Source organism: Juglans microcarpa x Juglans regia, chromosome 7D (assembly GCF_004785595.1).
Source record: "Juglans microcarpa x Juglans regia isolate MS1-56 chromosome 7D, Jm3101_v1.0, whole genome shotgun sequence".
Lineage (NCBI taxonomy): Eukaryota > Viridiplantae > Streptophyta > Magnoliopsida > Fagales > Juglandaceae > Juglans > Juglans microcarpa x Juglans regia.
This window is the reverse complement of record NC_054606.1, coordinates 22,615,895-22,641,293: the sequence shown is the minus strand read 5'-3', so window position 1 is coordinate 22,641,293 and position 25,399 is coordinate 22,615,895. Positions and strand designations below refer to the sequence as shown.

Here is a 25,399-nt window from a genome sequence, read left to right as displayed (position 1 = left end):
AAAATTTCTCTGACGTTTGCCTTATTGTAAGGTTCAGAGTATCCCTTTTCTGCAAAACTTGGATAGAGTGAGAGAGGGAGAGAAAGAAAGCAGGCCGGCATACTGATTTGGTGCAATCTTACAGGTAATCCCACTTGTTCTTCTACACAAACTATTCTCGTCTGATATATGGGTTTTGTTATATATGTATATATGTTTCTGTTCTTACATGTTCATGTGTATATGTGTATTACGGTCTTAGTTTTTTTTAGTTTTTGGGATCAACAATATTTACAAGTACCTACCTGGGAGTCTCTGTGTGTCTTTCCTCTGTCCGTCTGAAATTTTATGGTTCTACTGACTCCAAAATATGTCAAAAACAAAAGGAAACAAAGAAAAACATTGTTACGTTTTTCCCACTTTTTGTCTTATTGAGGAAGTTGGGGGAGCATCAAATAGAGGGACGGCAAAACATGTTTCTGAGGAAATTGGACTTTTCTAATTTCATCAGTGTTTTTTCCAATAAAAAGCTGTTTTTTTACTCTTTTTTTCTTTGGTATATTGAAATGGAGAAGTTAAGAGCAGATTAAGGGCTGGTTCATTTTGAACTGTGGTCCTTCAGTTATTTTTTTTACGATCATCTATTTTGGTTTTTAGTTCTATCTATTCAATGGAGGTTTCAGTTGAAAGGCTGTGAAACTAAACAAAGAGTTCCGTTAATACTTTCCTATGTGACTCAAATACTTCCGCTTAAGGTCATTTATTCTATTCAATGGAAAACACTTCCATAAAATTGCTTGCCCTTACTACGTATTTTGAAACAAAACTAATTCCTTCCCGAAGTCTATAAAATCATCCTTTTTTCTTATTAAGTAAGCAATATAAAATTATCTTTACTAAAATCCTATTATTTTTTCCATTTTTTTGTTACCATTAACCTTTGGATGCTGAACGTAGATACAATCCTTATTTTACAAGTGTAATATTATGGCAATTGTCGTCTCTTCATATTGGCTGAATCTAATATCTTTTGAGGGGGAAAGTTAAATTGGGTGTAAAGATTGGTGATAAGTGATCTTATAATATTTAGAGATATTTAGTTTTTAATCTCCCACTACAGTCTTGAATTCAAATAGCTTAATTAATAAGAGGTGACGAAGGAAAACTCAGAGGCCTCTATAATGCTACAATTATACTCTTTTGTGTGTGTATGTGCCTGCATGTGTCTCACTTGTGTATTTTTGGTACTGCCTACATACTACAGTCTATTGTCACCATGTTTCAAGTCCAGGGGTATTTTTGTAGGAACACTGTTATGTTGGATTTTTGTCAGCTTGTTTGGATATGAAAATTTCTTGAGATTTTTGTAATTGTTGAGAAAACAAAAATTCACGACTATAATTAACTTTTTGTCTCCATGTGTTTTTTCCCCCAAGTAAGTAAAAAGTCAGGCAGCTGTCCATTTCTTAGACTATATGGGTCACCAAATGTATATTTTTCCAGATACTTAATTATGAAAGAGTAATCAACTTCTCTTCTACTTCAAGATTTTTCAGTCTTTCTTCAAATAGTCACAAAGACTCAAAAGAGTACGCCTACATCTGATATTAATTTATCATTTCATCAACCTACTTGTATCCTAATATTGGGTGGTTTGTGCCGCTTTTTTCCTTTTCTTATATCTGCCTTTCTTCTTCTTAAATCCGTATATTACTCCTGACACCGAGTATAATTCCATAACTATGAATAACAAGGACCATTTCGATTCTTAACATTACTTATTCACAACTAATTCAACAATTGAATAGACCATTTTCATTTCCTTCAGTTGATTTTTACATAGATGATCAGGTATTTGGCATCAAAAAGTCCTATGCATGTAATTGATTGCATGTTTTGGGACTTCAGAAAAATGCATAATGGAAGGATATATAAGATTAATTTGTTAGGTTGGTTTTTGCAGTTGTAGTGTTTTGGCGCTCGAAAGCGTGAGGAATTTTTGAGCACTCAATACCACTGCATTGAAGTTTCAGAAGTGGAAAGATGGACTATGTGTATGGACCAGGGAGGAACCATCTCTTTGTTCCGGGGCCAGTCAATATTCCGGAACCTGTCATTAGGGCCATGAATAGAAATAACGAGGATTACCGCTCTCCAGCTATCCCTGCATTGACAAAAACTTTGCTCGAGGATGTGAAGAAAATTTTCAAGACTACAAGTGGGATTCCATTTCTTATCCCCACCACAGGTAATGTGTTCATCGACGTCCTTAGAGATTTTATTTTTTCATGCACAAGGTTTTCTTGCAAAGATTTCATGTTCATTGAAGTGCATTCCTTAATCAGCATGAAGATTGAGTTTCTATTTTCAGATTGGCTTACTTTTCTAATGCATTAAAACGTGACCATATCTCAAAAGAAGGAAACATGTGTCATTTCATTTGATTTAAATTCATTTTGAGTGACGACATCTTTGCAATTATAAAATTGGCTATCTTGATTGTTTACATCATTCCTAGAGGTAACCTAATTTTTACAATAACTTGTTTAATTTCCTCAAGTCCTATTTGTTCTGGTTTCAAGGAAGAAATGTACTTTCTATGTGCTTTTCCAAAATACCAAATCCATACTTTTAATTCTGTAATATTCCCAGAAAAATTGTCGGTGGTGATTTCAAGCTCGCTCAATTCATGCCAGGGTTGGAATAGCAGTCGCAATTTTATGAGTTTTGATTACTGTGTCTGTATATAAATGTAAATATTGATGCTGTTTTTTGTTCAGGTACTGGTGCATGGGAGAGTGCACTTACTAACACGTTATCTCCAGGAGATCGGATTGTATCTTTCCTCATTGGTCAATTCAGTCTGCTCTGGATAGATCAGCAGCAGCGCCTTAACTTCAATGTTGATGTCATAGAAAGTGAGTGGGGCCAAGGTGCCAACCTTGATATTCTGGCATCAAAACTTGCAGCAGACACTGCACACACCATAAAGGCAATTTGCATTGTTCACAATGAGACAGCAACGGGAGTTACTAATAACTTGGCAAAAGTGAGGAAAATCCTTGGTAAGTGTATCATCTAAGAATTCTTTGTGATAAAGATTATTTGTAAAGATTGCTGCCTTTGCATATGGAGTTATGAACATTTGAACCTGCTTAATCAGCCAAACTGAAAGCATCATTGTGTGATAATTTTGTTTTGGCATGGTATCATTCATTGTTCAAACCCAAACCAAAATGTATATTTTAAAAAGGTTAAATAACCTATATTCTGTTGGAACACTTTTGGTGACTGATAAGCGTTTTCTTCTGTCAAGTATGCAAACTCTTTTAGTGGATACTTCTTGCTTGAGAAGAGTAGACATATTTTGATGCATTATGTTTTTTAAGATCATAGATATTTCTCTGTGTGGGTGTGTCTGGCTGCACGTTTCATGAATTCATGGATGATAGGAGCAAATTAACCAGAGCAGGTTGCACGTTTGTCCAAATTCTAGGGTATAGAATTGTCTGTATGTCCAGATCCCTTCTTACAATCTGTACGTGAAGTATAAATACTTAATTGGTTTGCATCACCTTTTCAATTAAATCTTTATATAGAGATATTTCATATAATTACTTGTCATTTTACACCTTTAATATCTTAATCCCTTATCTCCTGATTTTCTCCTTTATAAGATGGTTCTTATTTTCTCTGTGGAACTCTCAGATGACTACAGGCATCCGGCCCTCTTCCTTGTTGATGGAGTGTCTTCCATAGGTGCTCTCGATTACCGAATGGATGAATGGGGTATAGATGTTTCAATAACTGGATCTCAGAAAGCTCTCTCTCTTCCCACTGGGATTGGTTTTGTCTGTGCAAGCCCCAAAGCTCTAGAGGCATCTAAAACTGCAAAATCAGTTAGAGTTTTCTTTGACTGGAAGGACTACTTGAAGTTCTACAACATGGGAACATTTTGGCCATACACCCCTTCCATCCAGCTGTTGTATGGACTCAGAGCAGCTCTAGATCTCATATTTGAGGAAGGACTTGACAATGTGATTGCAAGGCATAGCCGTCTGGGCAAAGCAACAAGGTGAGGCATATTTTGAATCGTTATCAGTTTTGCAACTAAGTGATAATTTGAGAATCTCACTTTCTATGTGATGGTTGACTTGCAAGAAAAACATTGTGGTGTATGTCTTCCATTTGTTTTTTTTATTATAAATTCCGATTGGTCCTTCTAAACTAAAAATGCAGGCTTGCTGTGGAGGCTTGGGGCTTGAAGAACTGCACCCAAAAGGAGGAATGGTTCAGTGACACAGTGACTGCAGTTGTAGTTCCTCCCTATATTGATAGTTCGGAAATTGTTAGAAGGGGATGGAAGAGATACAATTTAAGCTTAGGTCTGGGCCTGAACAAAGTAGCTGGGAAGGTTTTTAGAATAGGGCATCTTGGAAATCTGAATGAGGTATTTTAATTTTCTAATCTTGTTGTTTTCACAACCCTTATCTCAGTTTCTTTCTGTCTCTAAATATTTTTCTTTTTTGGAAAAGTTCCATCCTAAACAATCATAAATTACATTTCATAACACATATTTGCTTCGTGAATTTCCCTGCTTTATCTGGTGCTCTTTTTCCATTTTTTCAGTTGCAATTATTGGGTTGTCTTGCTGGTGTGGAGATGATACTCAAGGATGTGGGCTACCCGGTTAAGCTAGGTAGTGGAGTAGCTGCAGCTTGTGCATACTTGCAGAACAACATCCCACTCATCCCTTCCAGGATTTGAGTCCATGTAATAATCACTTCTTCTTCCATGGCTTGCTTCAGCTGATCTCCTTGTATAAAATGTATAATTTCCTCTACTTGCACTCTTTTGAGGCTCACCACGTTCCCTATTTAGTGCACAATGCATTTTGCATTGTCCTGTATTTGGACACATCTTTAAGTTCAATCATGTTTTCTACTTTTATGTTCCGAACATGAGATTCATTATAAACTCACTTGGCTAAAAATATAACGTTTATCAAGCCAGCCAAAAGATTAGAAAATGTCTTTCAAGATCTACAAGTAGGAGTAATGTGACTTACCAAGATCTACAACTCATTAACTAAAAATTAAGTAGGAGTAAAAATTAAGGCACTGCGTAAACAAGATCTACAACTCATTAACTTTCTGCAATATGGCTTTACCAGCTGCTGAGAGTAAATGATGAATCACTTCATGCTAACATCAATACAATGATTCCTGTGCAGAAAACCTAATCATCGCATGTTTGGCGTCAGCAGTGCATTTTAGCCCCTCGTCTGTTTGGCTACGTCTTTTTCTTTTCATCTTTTTCCTTCAAATCACAGTTTCCAAGAATTCAAGAAGTAAAAAAGGCAAAAGGGATGTATTTTAGATAACCTTTAAAAGGAAATAGAGCTTTGTTTCATAGAAACGTTACAACTCTTCCACGGGGATTATAGAGTTGGGTTTTCCTTTCCCGAAGTTATGTCACTCTGATTTTACTTCCATCATATATTGTTCATCAACCATTCGTTAGATCGTATGCTTTAGCCACATATGAAATATATAAAAGTAAATTTACAAAATGACATGATTTGATGAAGTACGGTACATCAAATTATAAAGTTACTTTTATCGTAAAATAGATCTAACTGATCATATGAAGTCACGTCACTTTGTGAGTTTGCTTTTGTGTAATCTATTTATTTTTGTAGTACTTATCTTTTTTAAAAAATGAATAAAATGATTAATGATCAATAATGTTTAACTCTGGTGGATATCAGACACAATTAACGAATATAATATCCAGTAGAGCACCTAATTTGGGGGCATGCCATTGATCATTATCTACCTTCTAATTTGGCATCCTAGGATAAGCATGCCACGCAACACATCCACTAAATTAATTTACTTTTGGCTGCACCATAGTTTGTTGTTGCCTCGTTTTCTTTACTTCTATTTTTTTTTTCCCCAAAAATAGAATCGAATAAGGTTGTTTTCTTCCACAACATCCTCAGTATATAGAAGAAATAATACTGCAAGTGTTTTCAATGGAAATTTTTCCACATCAGTTTCATTTCTCATTGGCAATGTATATACAAGACTACAATTCTATCTAAGAAAAATATACAGACTTAATGGCTAAGATATACAACGGTTACAAAAATCAATTATAGAAAGTGTATAACATGATTTATGGCTAGGCTCTAAATACAAAAAATATCTACAAAGATTTCGGCTCACTGGGCTGTCCATAATCTGTGTCACCTTCCTTAATACGCCCCCGCAAGATTGTGCTTCCATCAGCAAGACCAATCCTATTCCTTAAAAATTCTGTGCGTTGCCTTGACAATGGTTTGGTAATTAAATCTGCCAGTTGATCTTGAGTGTGGACATGAAAAATAGTGAGTACTCCTCATTGAACTAGATCACGTGCGAAATGAAGATCAATGTGAATATGTTTCATTCTTGAATGTTGCACAGGATTAGAACTTGAGTGAGTTGCTCCAAGGTTATCACAAAGAAGAGAGGGTGGTGCCTTGAATGAGAATCCAAGTCCCTGGAAGAGAGCTAGAAGCCACATAGTTTTAGACGCTGCATTTGCAAGTGCTCGATAGTCAGCTTCCGTAGATGAACGTGAAACGGCACGTTGTTTCTTGGAGCTCCATGAAATTCAATTAGAGCCTAGAAACGTGATGTCAGCCAAAGTTGAGGTTCGATCATCAATGTTCCCAGCTCAATCAACATCACTATAGGTTGTTAAAGATGGAGTAGCGTATTTTTTTAGTTGAATTCTATGAAAGATTGTGTGTTTTAGATACCGCAATAACCTTTTTGTGGTTGTCCAATGTGTGATTGTTGGCTTATGTATGAACTGAGATAGCTTGTTAACCGTAAAGGAAATATCTGGAAGCGTCAATGAGAGGTATTGAAGGCTGCCAATTACACACCGATACTCAATGTTGTCAACTGTAGTAGTGACGTGCCATCCACCAAATGGAGAGAGGTGCTAGTTGAGAGAGGAGAAGAAACATCCTTGGCACCGAGCATATTGGTGCTTTTCAGAATATCACGAACATATTTATGTTGTGATAGGAATAAACCTACACGAGTTGGAATGACTTCCACTCCAAGAAAGAAATGAGAATCCATATCTTTTAATGAAAACTGATCACCAAGTTTGTCAATAACAAATGCCAAAAAACTTTTGTCATTCCCTGTAATAACAAGGTCATCAACATAAATAAGAAAGTAGCATGTAATAGATCCATGGCAATAGACAAATAATAAAGTATCAGCATTTGAATTTTGAAAACCAAGCTCGACTAGAGCATGCTTTAGAGCTGAAAACCATGTCTTAGGGGCTTGTTTGAGTTCATAAATAACTTTTCTCAACTGGCAGACATGATAAGATTTGGAGATGTCCTTGAATCCAGGAGGTTGCACCATGTAAACAGTTTCATTTAGCTTCCCATGTAAGAAAGCATTGTTAACATCCATTTGTCTTAATCTCATCCATTCATAACTGCAATGGTTAACACAGATCGAATTGTTGCTGGTTTAACAACAGGGCTAAAAGTTTCCTTGTAATCAAGCCCTGGACGTTGAGTATACCCCTTTACAACAAGTTTGGCTTTGAACCTTTCAACTGAGCCATCGACTTTCCTTTTCACTCCAACTACCCACTTACAGCCCACTGGATGATAATTTTTTTTTTTTTTTTGGGTGGGGGGGACCAAATCGCATTTGCCATGCCGCATAAGAGCTGTGAGCTCACTGGACATAGCATCACACCATTGTGGGTGAGACACGACTTGAATCACACATGTGGGTTCAAGTGTAGATGGTAAAGGGTGTTTAGTGACAGAGTGAATCTGTTTGGGCTTGAAGATGTTATTCATAGACCGAGTGGTCATTGAATGCGTTTGGGATGATGGAATTTTAGGCAAAGCACGCCGCATGGAATCAATTGGTTGGTTTGATGCATGTGCCGGTAAGGATGATGAATGTATGGGTATGACAAGTAAAGAGGATTCTGATGTAGTTGGACTCGAATTTAAATTATGAACACCTAGGTACCATTGGAATGAGAGAAATCTTGAGAAGAGAGAGAGGGAATATTACCTGGAGGTGATGCAACAGCAATGGCAACAGTTTCCAAGTTCTCTGGTGGCGGTGATGGCTGAGGTGAGGCGCATGATTGCACTGGAGCAGAGGATCCATTATGGAGAAGATGATGACACGAATTCGATGAATGGGAAGAGAAAGGAAGACTTGCTGAAGATGGACTTCCATTCGAAATTGGGCCGCTTGGGCTGGATGGAGCAATCAGGCTTTGCATTTCATCAAAAGTAACATGTCCAAAAGGTACAACCTTTTTTGGTCATTGGGTCTATGCATTTATATGCATTTTGGTTTTGGGAATATCCAAGAAAGATGCACGGAGTGGACTTAAGCTGTAATTTGTGGTTATTATAAGGCTTTAGGAGTGGATAACAAAGACATCCAAATTTTTTTAATTTGTGATAATTGGGCCTTTGACCAAAAAATGTCTCAAATGGGGATTTGTTTTGGAGAAGTGGAGTTGGTTGACGATTGATGAGATATGTGACGGTTTGAAATGCATGAGGCCAATATGATAAAGGTAATGAGGCATCATGAAGTAGAGTGAGGCCTGTTTTCACAAGGTGACGATGACGATGTTCAAACACACCATTTTGTTGAGGCGTGTATGGAGCAACAATGTAATGACTTATACCATGAAGGGACAAGTATTTTTTGAACTTAGAAATTCTCCTCCATTGTCAGAATATAGATTTCTTATTTTTTACTTGAACCGTGTCTCAATAAGATTTTTAAATTGGGAAAAAATACTTGACACACCGGTTTCAACCATTGGATAAAACCACATGTATTTTGTGTGATGATCAACAAAGATAAGATAATACCGAGAGCTATCAAGACTAGTGTAGTGAGCGGGTCCCCAAACGTCAGTATAAATAATTTCAAGGGGAGCATGACTTTAGAAACTAGTGGAACCAAAAAGTTGTTGATGTGCTTTATTAATAGAAAAAGAAGTACATGAAGATGGCAATTTATTTGAGATAAGCGGAAGAGAAAAATGATTAACAAGGTGTTGAACAACTTTTATTGATAGATGTCCAAGATGTTTGTGCCACCCATCAAGTGAAGTTCGTTCATGCACATTAGCAACCATATTAGATGAAAAAGCCACCAGCGAGTTTTGAAACATGTAGACGCCATTTTCACACGCACCTTTTAGTAATATCGCCCCCGTGGTCTGATCCTTCACAAGAAAATAAAACGGATGAAATTCAACAAAAACATTATTTTGTTTTGTGAAGTGGTGAACTGAAATTAAATTCTTGTGAATATTGAGAAAACAGAGTGTATCATGTAGGTAAAAAATCTTTTTAGGTGAATATAAAACCAAACAACCAACATGTGAGACAATCAAACTTGTATCATCACCTAGAATAACTTTGTCAATTCCATCATATTTAGAATGAACGTTCAAATTTGTTAGATCACCAGTGATATTATGAGAAGCCGCAGAATCAATGAGCCATTTAGTTTCTGGGGCATTTGATGTGGCAGCACAATTTGCTGACATTTCAGTTAATTGTAATTGTGGACAAGACTTGGTTGTGTGGCCCAACTGATCACAGAACTGACACTTGGGTTGAAAGCGTCCCTAAGTTGACTTGGAACGGCCCGAGGAATTACGTCGTTGGTCTTTTGGTTGGCCATTTCCTGAGCGAACTGGGCCTTGATTCTTTGATGGCCCATTTGGCCTATTAGAACCTTTTGTCGAGTGACCTCCATGAAAACCAGATTTTTTGGTTGTGAAATTGGCAGCAGTGACCAACTGCTAAGCGGCGACCTCCATACAGCGCAAGTAACTCTCATGGCCGACGATGGAGTTCTTTAAAAGCCAGCGATTTCTCTCTTGCTCAAATAGGAGTAGCGATTTCCCTAAAATCGGGACCCAAGCCATTTAAGACATATAGCGTTAGATCATCGTCTGAAATTTGATGATCAATGAGAGCTATTTCATCAACCAAAGCTTTGACAGCATGAAGATAGTCTGGAATCGAGCAATTCTCACGTGGATCAAGGTCAGTTCTTCCTTGAGTTGCATGGCCCTTGTACGCGATCTATTGGCATACATATTTGTCATTTTTTTTTTGCGCCTCATGAGATGTTTTAGCAGAGGCGATGAGAGGAGTGATAGAGGTGGAGGTAGATGCAAGAATAGCACTGAGAATGAGCTTGTCTTGCCTTACCCAATGAGTTTTTTTTTAGATTGGAAATGAGATTACATCGGTTGAAATAATACTGCAAGTGTTTTCAATGGAAATTTTTCACATCAGTTTCATTTCTCAAGGACAATGTTTATACATGACTACAATTCTATCGAAGGAAAATATACAAACTTAATGGCTAAGATATTCAAGGTTAAGAAATCAATTATAGAAAGTGTATAACATGATTTACGGCTATACTCTAAATACAAAAAACATCTACAAAGATTTCGGCTAGCAGGGCTGTCCATAATTTGTGTCACCTTCCTTAATACTATCAACATAGAAACTTGGTCCTACTAAAACCGTGTCCTAGTACCATGGACTTTGGTCTAACAGACAAGAGTCTCCTCTCTCTCTTACAAAAGCCACCAAACTGTTTGCACCCTTTATATATAACTTTTCCCACTCTTTTGATCTTTTATGCCTCTCCCTTATAACCTAAGTCAATGGATTCCAACCAAGAAGATCATTTTGATCGTCTTCCAGATGCAATTCCCCTCCTCATATGCAATAAACTCCTTGATGCTAAGACTCTAATCAGATGCCTCTCAGTCTCGAAGCGTTTTGCTTCTCTTATTTCTCAAATTGACACTGTTTTTCTTCCCCTCCCTCGTGTTGTGCCTGATCCAAAACCCAGGGGTGGCTTACCCAAAAAAGTTTTCAAGGTTTTTGTGCAGAATTTGGTCACAAAACACGTTCGATTTCTTCACCATATCATTTCTGCTAGACATGCTAAAAACTTAAAGCCTAACCATTTCTTATACCATTCCCCTTGTGGAGTTTTGAAAAACTTCAATGGGGTAAAGACTTTGCATTTAGAGCTACCTTGTATTGGCTGTGACATGGAATTTGACGGTGGTGATCATTCATTAAGATTGCTCAAGTGGAAAGCTGAATTTGGAGAAGAGCTCAAGTGTTGCGTAATCCTTGGGGCAACATCTTTTGAAAGGAAGAAACTTTCATCAACGAACAGTACTACTGGAAACGAAGTACGTGATGAAGAAGAACAAGAACAAGAATGTTTTCAATACTTGTTGAAAGAGATTGTTGCAAAGTGCTGCACGCTTCAAAGGGTTGTTGTTACGGATGTAAGCAAGCAATGGAAGCTTTGTATGGCTGAAGAACATATCGTTGAGTTGAGGAATATTATTACTATGACTCGATGGGGATGTTGTCGGAGAGGACTCCAATACCAAATTCGTGCATGAAGCTATGGTACGAGCCTGTAATGGAGTTTCTGGCATCGGGGATTGTCATGAGAGGAGTGACAATTGCGTTGATTAGGCCTGTTAATGGAGGGGTGACGAGGGGAGAAGGAAAAAGTGATGGTGATTTGTTGGTGGGTGATTTGGATGGAGAGGAGCATCACGAAGATAAGGCAGTTTTTGGTGAAGCTGTGGGAGAGATGGTGAAGAGGAAGACCAAGTTTGTGATGGAATTGAGTTCCTTTTGTGAAGAGGAGTATTTTTCTCGCAGGAGTTTTGTGGTCATACGCAGTACGCAGCCCTTTCATTCCACTTTATTCTCATGTTTGCATTACTTATCATCAATTATTAGGTTAGCTTTTTGTTTTTCCATAGCGAGAAAAATACTCAGGAATGATAAATAGTATTTCTAGTTTTCATAAATTCAGCATATGAACTCTTCAAGAACTCTGGCTTATATTCAATGGCCATAATTTTAAACATATTTTATTAGAAGGTCATACAATGTATATATATATATATATGTATATATTGTGTCCTCTCATCTTGCTATCAAAATAAATTTACTACTAATTCTTTTACTAACACCTCATTTGTACCCAATCTAAGTTGTTTTAATATCATTTCAAACCAACGCATGCCTTTATGCTGTTTTAGCAACAGACGTCCTGAAAAAATAAACTCACATACTAAAGTTGTTTGATGTGGTATATTAGATTGTAAAATTACTTTTATTATCATAAAGTAAATCCAAATATCATATGAAATTATGAGTTTGTGAGTTTACATTTGTAAATTTATTGTGGCTGTAACAGTTCTCGATAATTAAACTTCAACCAATAGTCACTTAAATTCCACCAAATGTGTGTAATAACAGGTATGGTGGACTGAACTTTCAGTGGCATTAATCATCTCGAGAAACGAAACTACGGTCTCTACTACATACATTCGCAAATATACACTACTTAAAGGAGAAATTGCACCAAAAAAAAAAAAAGCCCCCGATGAAAAGATTGCGAAGATGAGAAAATAAAAATAAAGTTGGAAGTTTAAGAAACTCCTTGGAAGGAAAGTCTGTCACGAAGCGTATCAAAAATTGATGAAGCGGCTGCATTCTGTGCAAAGGTCAATTTCAATCTACCAAGCAATTCACCATCTTTCGCCTGCGATGCAGCATCAGCAGCTTCCTTGGCCATGCCAATCCGAGCATAAGACTGTTTCATATCAAACAAGAGCTTAAGGTAAGGGTGTTGTATGCAAAAATTAAACGCATGCAAACACAGAGCGAGCAATAATTGGTTTGGCCAGAGGTATATCACTACATTATTGAATTCATTGCAGATTTATTTACCTCAGCTCTTTCTCGAGGATCTGTGAGTTTGGGGATATATTTTAGAGCTTCCCCTTTTTCGTCTGCCTCAATGCAGGCCTCCACAAATGGACGGTAGCCTGTTTGCAGCGAAGAACAATTAGCTAATCGATTCATGAAGTATGTCATGAAAGAACATACAAAAGATCTACACCTACTTTTCATCTTTTAAATGGAAAATAAATATGCCTTCGAATTCTGTTTTTGGCAATTTGTGGCTACAAAACACTTTCAATGCCCCATTTCTACCAAAAAAAAAAAAATACAAAAGCTCAAGACCAAGAAATGATATGGCATATGATGTGATAACAATCTGAATCCATTAGATTTCATAATATGAAAACAATATTGGGATATAGTGGGTTCTCTCCCACTAAAATTTGCACGTGACCTTGGATGGTAGATAATTTATTGTTGGACCATGCTACTGTGCCGCCCAGCACTTACCGCTGGGTGTGACCTTTGGGAGTTCTGCCTTTTTTTAAATAATAATAATAATAATAATAATAATAAACATTCTTTAAAAATTAAAAAAATACACATTCATTAAAGTAACTTTTTTAAACATTTAAAAAAATGCACAAACGGTCAAACCCAGGGAGCAAACTAGCATTTTCCTTTATTTATTACAGTAGCAGACATTTAATAAGACTCAAACTGATTTTAAATAGTAAATATTCAAAGTTGTCCGATGTTTTGTTGATTGTTTGAGTTGAGCTATCAGATACAAACATTCAGATACTCCCGAATCAGAATAACACATAATTGGAAGCAAAACTTAATAATTGTTGACATCTACACCAAAATATTCTTTGAATGTAAACGACAATATAAATCTACAACGTAATCGTTATAAAGGCAGCAAGACTTTAAATGCGTTTTCTTCTTCTTCTTTTTATAAGTAAACGAAATGTGTTTTCTTCTTTACCTTGCTTTCCTTTTTTTTTTTTTTTTTTTTATAACAGTATTGTTGTTTACCTTGCTTTCTAAAACTAAATTAGGAGTTGGAAACCTTACCAATTGGCGGTCTCTTCTCCTTTGAGAACTTTTCCAGTGCATCCCAATCTCTGATCGTGGCCAAAGCAAAGATCTTAAGCCAATACCACCTCTTCTCAGAAACCTGAGACAAGTAACAACATCAGTAACGTTCAAATTGTATCTAGTAGACCACACAGATGGCATGTAAACAACTAAAAATGTTGACAATTGCTTGATCTCGTCGCGCCCAATATCTCAGCTTCATTGCTTTAGAAAAACATGGAATTAGGCATAAGAGAAACACTTTTTCACTTTTACCCTAGGAGGCATTAGAGGAACTTTACAGACCTTGAATTCTGTTTTCACTTTCATTGCAGCTCGATGATTTCCCAATACAATACACGTGCGAATTGTGTCGCTAATGCTTGAATCAACAAAAATGGCCTGCTTTGTAGTCACCTCCAACTCATGTTGCATTCTAGAAAAATAGGAAGTAATCAGAACTAAGAATAATTTCATTTTGCACAATAGTTTTTTCATACATCAAGTAGTGGTGTAAAATGTAAATAACCAAGTCTAAACCCCAAGTGATTATTTGCATACATTTATTGTAGTATGACCTCATAAGGAACTATAGCATGCTTTGTCTTAAAGCCTGATACAACAAAGGGCAGGTTTACAGTAATAATTATTTGATGCATCTAGTGGTGCGAATAAAAAATGTTATTCTTTTCTCACCTTAACAATTTTGCATGCTCTTCAGCAGCCTTTGACTCAAAGGTATGTTCCTTCGTTTCTGAGAAAAGATTGTGGGCCTTCTCAGTAAGTTTTATGCGTGGACCATGGAGTGGAGATCCTTTGCTTGCCATGGGATTCTTTCCTAGTTCCCATGATTCTTTCCATAACAGAAAAGCAACCTCCTTTGAAACCAGAAAACATTATAAAAATTAATGTTCCAACAAACAGAGATTACCATCAGAAAATTTAGGCCGGCCCCGTTTGGATACAGAAATGGTTTCATCTCATCTTATCATTACAACTTTTCCAAATTTCCACACAAAATATAATAAACAATTTAACTTTTTCAAATCCCAAAAAAATAATAATATTAAAAAATAATATTCTAAAAATATTTTATTCAACTTTTAACTTTCATCTAAAACCATCTCATCTCATCTCACTATCCAAACGGGGCCTTAATGTGTTAAGACAAATACTAAATAAAACTAAGAAATCAAATGGATGGAAGGAAGGAAGCGAAAATAAAGTGATCTCAAGTAAAACCAGGAGGTGTATGACAATGACGGCTACCTAGAGCATTCCACCCTTTTTTTTTTTTTTTTTTTTTTCTGATGGCACACTCATCCTGTCATACCTATTAATATATTTTAGAATTTTGAAACGGGAAGACCTAAATCCAATAATCAGAGCCATTTCTGACACCAAACTCCATTTTCATGGTAATCACAAAAAGAGGATACAATAACCGACCTAAGGATTCCTACTCTCTACACGACCTTTCAAATACAGATATACTCTCTAAAGAACTTAATACATATGTGTGTCTGTGTAGATCAAATATCAATCACCAATCTCAAAGAATTTAAACATACTTGGAGTTGTCCAGTTGATAGGAAGAAGTCCTTCAGGAATTCATGCTTATAACACCTGAAACAATGAACATTGTGAGCATTCATGCACAAGCACAAAACACCACATTCAATGATGTAACACAAGCAAAAGAAAAGAGAAGAACATGTCTCTTTTAAATCCTTGAACACACAATGAAAAAGAGCACAGAAGAAAACTCCTTTTACTAAAACCATCTCAATTATTCAGTGATTCAATGATGAAATTTGTTTCACTATATGCCATCAATCTCAATCTTATGGTAAAAGACCAAAATCCTTGAGTTATTGGAAAAACTGAAAACACACGAAACTAAAGTCAGGAGGAAAACCAAAAAATTAAGAAATACTTATCCTGCATCAGAAACATGTGCACAAAACAGACAACATGCAATGAGATCCTTGAAAGCAAACGATTTATTTTGACTACGGTAAAAGTGCATATTAGAAAATCCATACTAAGTTGCAGCCCACATGCCTCACTCCACATCAGGAGAGGCCATGCCCTCAACTAGCCTAAACGACACATCTGCACATACTTTTAGTAATTTTCAGGGCACAGCAGTAAGCGCACTCTTAAGCTAAAATCTGCTTATTCTTCCACCACATGCGTATTATGCAAAATCAGCGATTAACTAACTCATGCTGTAAGGTTTACGGAACACACATGTTTGTATTCTCTGATTGAACAAAAGATGAACAAAGCATAGTTCCAATATTTTCATTTCGTTTCACCTTTTTTTAAATATGGTATTTTGCATCGTATCCATTGTCATCTTCTCCCCCTCCCATTCTAGTCAATATTAATGTCCTTATTGCCCCCTCTCCTCCCCCCTATTAGTAAAAATATTTTCTTTTTTTCCATCAGCTCAAAAACCTGTCGCCAATCTTTTCTACTGAACTAAAAAGTCCAATTTCTTGAAAGTGGTTAATGATAATATCCTTGAATAAGTAAGACTAACATAATTTTCTATTTTAACGTTTGAGTTCAAAGGCAAATTAGTTCATAAAGATCAAATATAAAGTTCTGCCATGCCTTACAATACCCCGCCCACATACCCCAGTGCTGACGGGTGTCTTCTCTCTATGGTGGGCTTTGTTAGAAATACTGTTACCATATTCAGCTCAGCTGTTTGCTACAGTTGAGACTTGAGAATTTAAATCTCAAAGCAGGTATAAACGTTCTCTTAAATCTAAAAGCCACATAAAAACTAGTTGCGTGTTATATCTTCATTTTTCCACAAATATATTTTAAGAATTTATTTTTTCTGAAAAGTGTTTTAGACCCCCCACGATGGCCTTTCTTCATGTGCATTTCCAAGAATTTGTGTCACTACATCATGTGCATTACTTTTCCAAGATGTGTTCAGAAAGTTCAACCTGCATGCAGCTCTAGGCAACCTTTAATGCCTAATGTGTCAACACTCTAATAACCATAATCTTTTCACTCACATTTGGAAACTAAAGTACCTAGCAAAGACAACTTACAAGGAAGAAATCAAAGCTAGTAAAAGTCGGTAATGTTAGTATCACTCGGCATTTGGCCAGCACACTTGGGTGTAAGGTTGCTTCTCTTCCTATGTCATATTTGGGATTGCCGTTGGAGGCTGCCTCTCAGGCTTTATCTGTTTGGGACTCTGTTATTGAAAAGATATAACAAAGATTGGCAGGGTGGAAGAAAGTGTACTTGTCACAAGGAGGCCGGGTGACTCTTATTAAGAGTACTCTTTTTAACTTACCAACTTATTTTGTCTTTATTTCCTATTCCTGCTAGCATGGCGGCACGGATTGAAAAACTCTATCGAGACTTTTTATGGAGTGGGATGGGGGATGAATTCAAGTTTCATTTAGTCAGCTGGGTTTAAGGTGTGTAGGCCAATTCCCTCCAGTGGTTTGGGGATAAAAAACTTGAGAACGTTTAATTGGGCCTTACTCCGGAAATGGCTTTGGAGATATAACATGGAACCGGAAGCTCTTTGGAAAATGGTGGTCGATTGCAAACATGGTAGTGGTTGGGGGGGTTGGTGTACTAAAAAGGGGAATGGGAGCTATGGTGTGGGGGTTTGGAAGCATATAAGAAGAGGTGGGGGTTGTTCTCTCGCCATACTAAACTGGTGATGGGGGAGGGTGCTCGCATAAAATTTTGGCGAGATATTTGGTGCAGGGAGGAGGCCCTAATGGATTCTTTCTCATCCGTATTCCGAGTGGCATGCGACCAAGAAGCTTTAGTGGTGGATCTTATAGTTCGATTAGGGAACCAAGTCCAATGGAATGTCACTTTTAATAAGGCAGCTCAAGATTGGGAACTAGACAGTTTTGAGACTTTTTTCAGACTTGTTTATTCTGTGAGACTGAACGGACTGCGAGCTGACAAACTGTGGTGGAAACCTGTGGGTAAGGGCGTTTTCTCGGTTGGTTCCTTCTGTAAGGTCCTTACCGCTCTTCCAAATACGCATTTCCCTTGGAGAAGATTGTGGAGGAATAAGACACCCCCCAAAGCTCTTTTCTTCACTTGGACAACAGCTTTGGGTAAGATATTGACAATTGATAATCTGCGAAAGCGTAGGGTAATTATTTTAGATTGGTGTTGTATGTGCAAGAAAACTGGCGAGATAGTGGATCATCTCTTGTTACACTGTGAGATAGCGAGAGCCGTGTGGAGTGAAGTGTTCAGTCAATTAGATTAAGCTGGGTGATGTCATTTTCAGTGGCAGATTTATTGGCCAGCTGGACAATTCCAGATGGTGCTCCACAAATCAAAGCCGTTTGGAAGATGGTACCTACATGCATTATGTGGTGCCTATGGTGTGAATGTAATGAGCGGATACTAGAGGAGCTTACACCTTTATTTTTCCATACCTTATTTCTTTAGGCTCTAGCTGTTGATTTTAATGGCCTAAATTTTCAGGATTTTCTTGTTTCCACTGTAATGACCTAGATAGGCCTAATCCTTTGTATACCATCTTGTGTACTTGGGCTTTGCCTATCCTTTATTAATACAATTGTTTACTTATCAAAAAATATATATATAACTTTTGATAACTAAAATAAAAATATACACTAAATCAGAAAATAGTTTATACATACCGTGCATAAATTATAAATAAATCCCGTGCCAGGGTTCTGGCCTGTATCATTCCAAAAAACTCCAACGGTTGCCTCTGCATCAAATAGAAGAGCCTATCAATAGCATCTAGTATATGACTACAAATAGAACTTTTTGTTTCTGTTGAAGTGTTACCTTTTGCAAGATATGGAACAGAACAAGATAAACAAGGTCAGTATCACCACTTTCAGTTGCCTTAATCAAAGCTGTATCTTCTTCTCCTATGCTTAAAAGAAGAGGGACCTGAAGTGAAAAAATCATAATAAGAAACTTCCATAAAATGCCGCAGCATTTTTTCCTTTCTTTTTTTTTTTTCTTTGTTGGGGGAGGGGGTATTCAAAACTTAGCAGATTTTTTAGTCAATGAGAGAGGGAGATCTTTCCCCGCAAGTGCACTTCAATCAAATGAAAGAAAAGGAAAGAGAATAAAAACCTGTTTTGAGGAACGTGGTTCATGTTCAACAAGCATAGCAGCTAATTTCCGGCGGCCATTCTTATCAGCATGGGCAGCAACTGCAGCATAGGATATTCCTTTGCATAATTTCAACTGCAACTCAAAAAGACATGATATAAGATGTTTATATGGAATGAATGAACATAAATCACGTAAAGTTTTGGAGTAATTGACAACCTTATCCAGTAAGATTTCAAGGAGAGTGGCATCAGGGATTGCTAATGAAGCAGTTATCTTTGAACATGCCCAGTGCATTATCACCACCTCCTACAACAAACCAAATTAGGAAAAAAAGGATTTAACATATACATGGACTTATGCTTTTTCAATTCTCAGATATAAGGCAGCAACCATATCGAGGTTAAAAAATCAGTAGCTGACAAAATAATAATGGGACACTAGTGAATATGACAGTCAATAGTCAGGAACAGATCCAACGAAGCATCAAGAACATGGACATATACAAATATATTCAAATGCTATCTCAGTATATAAATTGGCACTGCATAGAAAAGATTATCATTTTCAGGCATATGAATCAGGACATGAACGTCCAATCAGTAACCTCAATATCTCATCTCATAAACATTTTGTCAGATTTTTTTTTCTTGGTTTTCAGAAAGGGCTTTTGTAGTTAAAGGTGCCAGAGATGAGTTTAAAGAGATGGAACAGACATTTTAAGCTCGTGCTGTTAATTCAGTAGCTTCGTCTGGATATAATACAGTTCTTGTCACAGCCTGCTGAATGTTCCAGGGAATAAAAGAAAGAGGTTCATCTCAGAAGTTTTTTTCCTTAGAACATCTTCAATATCACTACCTCAAGTACCTTCTTTTCCCCCAAAAATTTGTCTCGGCTACTTTACTGATCTCAAAGTAGAACTTCATTCAAGTAAAGTACAACTTTAGAATAAAACATATTTTTTATAAAATTCTGAAAAGAACTGTATTGTTAACACTAGAAGCTTATCAATAACTGTCCAAACCAAAACTCCTGTTAAAATTTACAAACAAATTACTTAGATATTTATTTAGGTCTCCACTGCTTTCAAACTACACTTTTATGACCACGGTAGATGGACATCAATTTCAGCAGAGAAATCAATGGTTAAAAGGTATTCTCTTGTATGCTTGTGTACTTGAGTTTCTCATAGCAATAAAATTACATATTATTTATCAAAAATTAAAAAAGAGTATTCAATGCTCAACAATAATTCCACAGATTCATGTCTCTAAGTTGTTAATTAACTGTCATAGTTCTTAACACATATTCACAATCAGCACATCTCTCTTACATCTGACTTCATCTTACATCTGTGCCAATGTCACCCTTCATCTCTCAAAGAGCATCTTCACCCGCTAGCAAGCACTACTCCCCACGCCCCTCCCCAACAAAAAGTAAAAAAATAAAATTTGCTCTTCACCATGATTAGTAAAAGAATAAGTTAAGATCTTTGATTCACTACTTTTCAGATGGATCTTATAGAATTGCTAATAATTTCATGCTTCAATTTGACATTACCACAATTTCACAAGTTTCCAGTGCACAACATCATATCATACAGATCTTAATTTATAAAAGCAACAGTGCAAATTTATCATATTTATAAAGTCTATTTGAATATATTAACTTACTTGATTCATTCCAAGGTAATCTGATATCCGCAGGGCAAGAAGGTGTTGGTGTGCATTAATCAAACGACCAATCAGAACAGACGGTGTAAGTAGCTGGGGCAGCAAATTATTCAGTGTTAAAATCAACAAAATGGCATAAAAGTTCAATGCTGAAATTTTAAACAAAAATCAGTAAATTTTGAAAACCTTATATTGCTGGATACTGAGAGGAATGCCAATCTCAGGGCTGCGCACAGCATTTAAGACTCGCAAAGTTTTACACATTTCTTGAATACGGTCACGGTGAAAATTGCTGCCAAAGCCAACTGGATATCATTACCGAGAGCAAAAAAATCAGAAAATATGTTTGTTCTTTTAAGACTTTAAAAACATGCCATTAACAGAGTAAGAATTACTTTTTAATAGGTAAAAAGGAATTATTTCATCTTAATTGCAAAAAATACAGGCAACCGAGACCATGATATGCTCAAAACTAGTAAGATATCACCAAATACGGACTTCACACATCCGTTTCTAATAAAATTACTTCTTACTTATAAAACAAAAATACAGACTTCACAGAGAATAAACTCAGGCAACAACATTAAGCATGTGAGCAGCCATTCAAAAGACCATGTGTTCGCATGCTACCTAGGTCACCTCCACGTTAAGAACCACAAACTCAACAAAGCCATAAATCCCAACTACTTGAAGGAACAAGAAGGGAAAATATGACAAAATCTCTCTATTTCATCTCCTATGGATATATCTATATATATATACATATATATATACACGCACACATCCACCCCAACCCCCAAGAAAAGAAATGTAATGGAATCCACGTAAACCAGTTGAGACAGAATTCTGTATGAAACTTGGTTTGCATCTACCAGCCTTCAGCTACTCCATAAACCAGTTGAAACACAGCACTCACATGAATCCAAATATATAAAAAGAATCCGTGTAAACCAGTTTAGACAGGAGTCTGTACAAAACATAGTCTTATATGTCCCAGCCTTCAGACACTCCTTGACTTCCTCTTCCCCCCAATATTTTCTCACCCCAATTGTGCAGTAAATTTGGATCACTGAAACTGTTTGTTTCAATGTTGACTGAGATGCAAAATGGGAGCAAGAGTGCAAGAGAAGAACTTTACATTTCCATATGACCCAACGACAATGAGGCCAAAAAAAATACAGTGAAGCAATTAATGTTGATCTTAAAGTTTGTACTTAAGAATGATAATGGAGAGGTCTGAGACAGGCATTTCCAACCAAACTGTCGCATGGTTAGAAATCACACAGCTGAACCTGCCCCAAACGTGATTTTAGTTTAGCTATATCCTGAGGACCTGATCTGATCCCACAAATATTTTCCTTTTTTTTTTTTTTTTATAAGTTCTGATGCCACAAATATATATATATATATATATATATCCCCATCCAGCCATGTCTAAGCGTGGATTCCCCTATAACTAAAGCTGAAACGTATGTATTCTGTAACAAGATACAATAGTATGAGCAAGGTAGTCAACTAATGATGTCAAGTGCTAATAACGTCTAAAACTGTTCTCATTTGGAATGCCACTGCATCAGCAAACCAAACACACCTGCAAAAGGCTTGGCCATAGCTGGCAGCTCTTAGCAGTGTCCTTTGTCGTGAAACATCAAATTCATGACCAGCTGCATCAACACATGCTTCAACAGCCTCTGACAAGGAGGATCTTATCAATCTCAAGTTTTCATCTGCCTGGCAAACAATACTTTGTTAGACACACCAAAATATAATAAACCCCTAAGTGCTTATGTGGTTCTACTTATAAAAAAAGTGCTTGTCTAGTTCTTTTTCTACACTGTTTTACAAGACCAATAAAAATAAAAAGGACAAAAGAATGAGTAAAACTTCGGTGCATGAATGTTAAATACTCAATCAATTGACATATTGCTTTTGGAAATTACATATGTAGTAGGTTTGAAAGAGGCACCAACAGGTAAACCATTCATAACATTGTCCAACAGCAAGCAAATAAGAAAAATTGGTCTAACTTGGTATATTTAAACATCTCATATTTTATTGATACGAATGAAGTAGGCAAAGCCCATATACACAGGAAGTATACAAAAGAACACCTAAATACATTCCAAGAACCATAAATTAAAAACAGAAAGTCACGAACACTAGTTCCATTAAGCACAATGGCTGCTGAAATTTTTTCTTAAATATAGCAGCAATATTATGTCTGACAGCCCATCTTTTTGGTATTGACAAATTATATGTGATCTATTTCAATTTATTTATTTATTTATTTATTATAAGTACAAATTTTATTCATCAAATGCAATAGGCGAAGTCCATGTACACATGATGTATACAAAAGAAATGCCTAAATACATTCTAATGCTAGAAAAACGAGGACAAAAACTCATAGACAGCCCCTCCATTAAGTACAAAAGCTGAAAACCAACTAAACAAGGAACACATAAAAAATTTCCAGAGTTCTTCTACATTGCATTCCCTATTATTAAAACACCTCACATTCCTTTCCAACCAAATGCACCACATAATGCACAAATGAATCATCTTCCACACAGCTGCCACTTGAGAGCAAGTATGAATTCTAGTCCAACATGCAAGTAAATCTACCACTGATTTTGGCATAACCCAGGTCAGTCCAGATGTTCTAAACACACCATCCCATAACACTTTAGTCACATCACAATGTAGAAGTAGTTGATCTACTGATTCTGCAGCTTTCTTGCACATGAAGCACCACTCCATAACAATCATTCCACGCTTTCTTTTATTTTTTGACAACTCAAAATAAAAGGAAGACCTTAGATGTTTCTTTTTCCATTCCTTATGTCTTGGGGCCATGCTATTGTTTTCAATGGGGCCAATTTTCATGATTACCTTGTATTCATCTCTTGTTCTTCTTTGCTGTATACTTCCTATGTGCATGGGCGTTTCCTAGTTTTAGCCTTACTAAAACTTTATTTTACTTGTCAAAAAATAAAAGGAAGACAAATCTTTGTTTTCCAATGAAGAGGTGAATGAATAAAGAAACATAGTAACCAAGCAAATGAAATCATACAAAATAAATGTAAAATGAAGTTAGCCATTATGTTTGCCTATTGAAAACGTTGGGGGAGAGGGGAGAGAGAGAGAGAGAGAGAGAGAAGCCTGCCTTGGCACTGCGCCTGTCAAAATGATCCAAAGCATCATACAGTAAAGCAGCAGGCGATGTACTCCCAATCTTAAAGATGGATACAGTGGAATTAGGCACCAGTTGTAGAAATTCTATACTTGAGTTAGACAATATCCTCACTCCATCACACTCGGGGATAAGAACTATTGGTTCATCATACAGGTAGCGCACCGGTTCGTCAGAAGGACCCACCATCAGAAGCATATCATCCCAATACAGTAGCACACTGTCTAAACCACACCATGCTAGCTGCTCAGGAGGAAGAGCTGACTGTACCCACGAAAACAAGATAAATAAAGATTTCAAATAAGCTACACAATCGTTGTTTAAAAGATGACGCCACGAACCTCGCATTCGTATTCAAAGATCTTCTCGAACCTCGTAGAGTACACCGCCATTCGGCCATCGTGCGTAAAAGACGCGACAAACCTCCCGTCCCCTGAGACCACCATCTTCTGAAGCGGTCCATCGCCGGGTGGCAATGGCAACGGCTGTACCTCGTCCTCCTCCACCATCACCACCCCATCGCCAATCGCCAAAAGAACCTCTACGTTCCCGGACATGGTGTACTGGGGCTCGATCACGGCGACGCAATGCGGCAGCTCCTCGATCCCCTCCGGTGCCGGGTCCGCAAGCCTCAATGGCCTCGGGCTTTTGCTCTTAAAATCAGCAATGGAAAAGACCTTGCAAGCGTCCGTCACGCAGACGACACCGTTTCCCCAGAAAACGCACTCGACCACGTTCTCGTCCAGGTACTCTTGCCCTAGGATCGAGAAGTTGGGCTCAAGGGGCTCGGCGTGGGCGGTGTAGCGGTAAACGGTGCCGTCTTGGACGATGCAGACGAGGGTTTGGTCGTCGGTCCAAGAGAGGCCGATCAGTCGGCCTCCGGGGTTCTTCCAGATGGTGTCGGAGAGTGGGACACCGGCGGAGTTGAAGATGCGGAGCTTGCGGAGGGCAGACTCGGCGTAGAGCTGGACGATCTTGGAGTCGTCCCGGATGAGGGCGATGGGCCCTCCGAAGGGAGCGCAGGCGACCTTATTACGACTAAGGTCGATGTGCTTCCACCGCAACGGGTGGTAGAGATCAGGCTTGCGGTAATAGCGATCGCCGAGGAGCTGCCACTCAGCGGCCACCGAGACGTTCGCCATTTGTAGGAAAGGAAAGGGGGATCGAAAATATTAGGGTGAAGGCTTGATGGGAGAGCTTCGATTCATGGATTGGGTTTCTCGGTTCTCTGGCTTCCTTCTTCCTTCTTTTTGAGGTGTTTTAAGCCGTTAGAGATGAAATTCAGTTCGGACTCGAGTTCTAATCATATTTGGAATCGAAAAATTGAGCCGAGGAAAAAAAAATAGTTTTTGAATAATACATTTTATGCCGACTGTATTATTAATGGGACGTCGTCCACCGCTTCCAGCTCCTGCTGGGAGCTACGTCAAATTGAGTTTTTGTTTTTTTTTTTAAATATATATTTTTTTAATATTTTAAAAAATATATAATATTATTAAAAAATATTTCTAAGAAAAATTAAAATAAAAAATTATAGTGATA

At 37.3% G+C, this 25,399-nt stretch overlaps 3 protein-coding genes across 4 annotated transcripts; 2 read left to right on the top strand and 1 right to left on the bottom strand.

The window, feature by feature from the left end:
• LOC121238851 (serine--glyoxylate aminotransferase) lies at positions 1 to 4,923 on the top strand. Of its 2 annotated transcripts, none has more exons than XM_041135913.1 (6): positions 1 to 124; positions 1,943 to 2,227; positions 2,760 to 3,044; positions 3,688 to 4,054; positions 4,219 to 4,429; positions 4,609 to 4,923. In XM_041135913.1, exons 2-6 carry the CDS (start codon positions 2,023 to 2,025, stop codon positions 4,744 to 4,746), a joined length of 1,206 nt encoding a protein of 401 aa, XP_040991847.1. In that variant the 5' UTR covers positions 1 to 124; positions 1,943 to 2,022; the 3' UTR covers positions 4,747 to 4,923. The 2 variants fall into 2 exon arrangements, with proteins under 2 accessions (XP_040991847.1, XP_040991848.1); XM_041135914.1 differs by having other exon boundaries at positions 16 to 124; positions 1,929 to 2,227.
• Positions 4,924 to 10,740: 5,817 nt separating this feature from the next.
• On the top strand, positions 10,741 to 11,502 carry LOC121238211 (F-box protein At4g18380-like). The gene has a single exon (XM_041135044.1). It carries the CDS (start codon positions 10,741 to 10,743, stop codon positions 11,500 to 11,502), a length of 762 nt encoding a protein of 253 aa, XP_040990978.1.
• An 880-nt stretch (positions 11,503 to 12,382) lies between these two features.
• LOC121239158 (protein VACUOLELESS1) lies at positions 12,383 to 25,182 on the bottom strand. The gene is made up of 15 exons (XM_041136299.1): positions 24,199 to 25,182; positions 23,831 to 24,121; positions 22,256 to 22,395; positions 20,851 to 20,956; positions 20,665 to 20,757; positions 19,211 to 19,300; positions 19,013 to 19,126; positions 18,716 to 18,823; positions 18,562 to 18,635; positions 15,460 to 15,514; positions 14,585 to 14,766; positions 14,195 to 14,324; positions 13,886 to 13,988; positions 12,851 to 12,948; positions 12,383 to 12,713 (listed from the first exon to the last, which is right to left on the bottom strand). Exons 1-15 carry the CDS (start codon positions 24,997 to 24,999, stop codon positions 12,549 to 12,551), a joined length of 2,550 nt encoding a protein of 849 aa, XP_040992233.1. The 5' UTR covers positions 25,000 to 25,182; the 3' UTR covers positions 12,383 to 12,548.
• Between the last annotated feature and the right edge of the window lie 217 nt (positions 25,183 to 25,399).

What these genes read in the sequence shown, in the direction of transcription:
- LOC121238211 (XM_041135044.1), top strand. Translation starts at nt 10,741, where the DNA reads ATGGATTCCAACCAAGAAGATCATTTTGATCGTCTTCCAGATGCAATT.
- LOC121238851 (XM_041135913.1), top strand. Translation starts at nt 2,023, where the DNA reads ATGGACTATGTGTATGGACCAGGGAGGAACCATCTCTTTGTTCCGGGG. An exon ending in ATTTCTTATCCCCACCACAG is followed by an intron (nt 2,228 to 2,759) that starts GTAATGTGTTCA and finishes TTTTTTGTTCAG; the next exon opens with GTACTGGTGCATGGGAGAGT. An exon ending in AAAAGTGAGGAAAATCCTTG is followed by an intron (nt 3,045 to 3,687) that starts GTAAGTGTATCA and finishes TGGAACTCTCAG; the next exon opens with ATGACTACAGGCATCCGGCC.
- LOC121239158 (XM_041136299.1), bottom strand. Translation starts at nt 24,999, where the DNA reads ATGGCGAACGTCTCGGTGGCCGCTGAGTGGCAGCTCCTCGGCGATCGC. An exon ending in TTGACAGGCGCAGTGCCAAG is followed by an intron (nt 22,396 to 23,830) that starts GCAGGCTTCTCT and finishes ATTGTTTGCCAG; the next exon opens with GCAGATGAAAACTTGAGATT. An exon ending in AACCACGTTCCTCAAAACAG is followed by an intron (nt 18,824 to 19,012) that starts GTTTTTATTCTC and finishes TTTTCACTTCAG; the next exon opens with GTCCCTCTTCTTTTAAGCAT.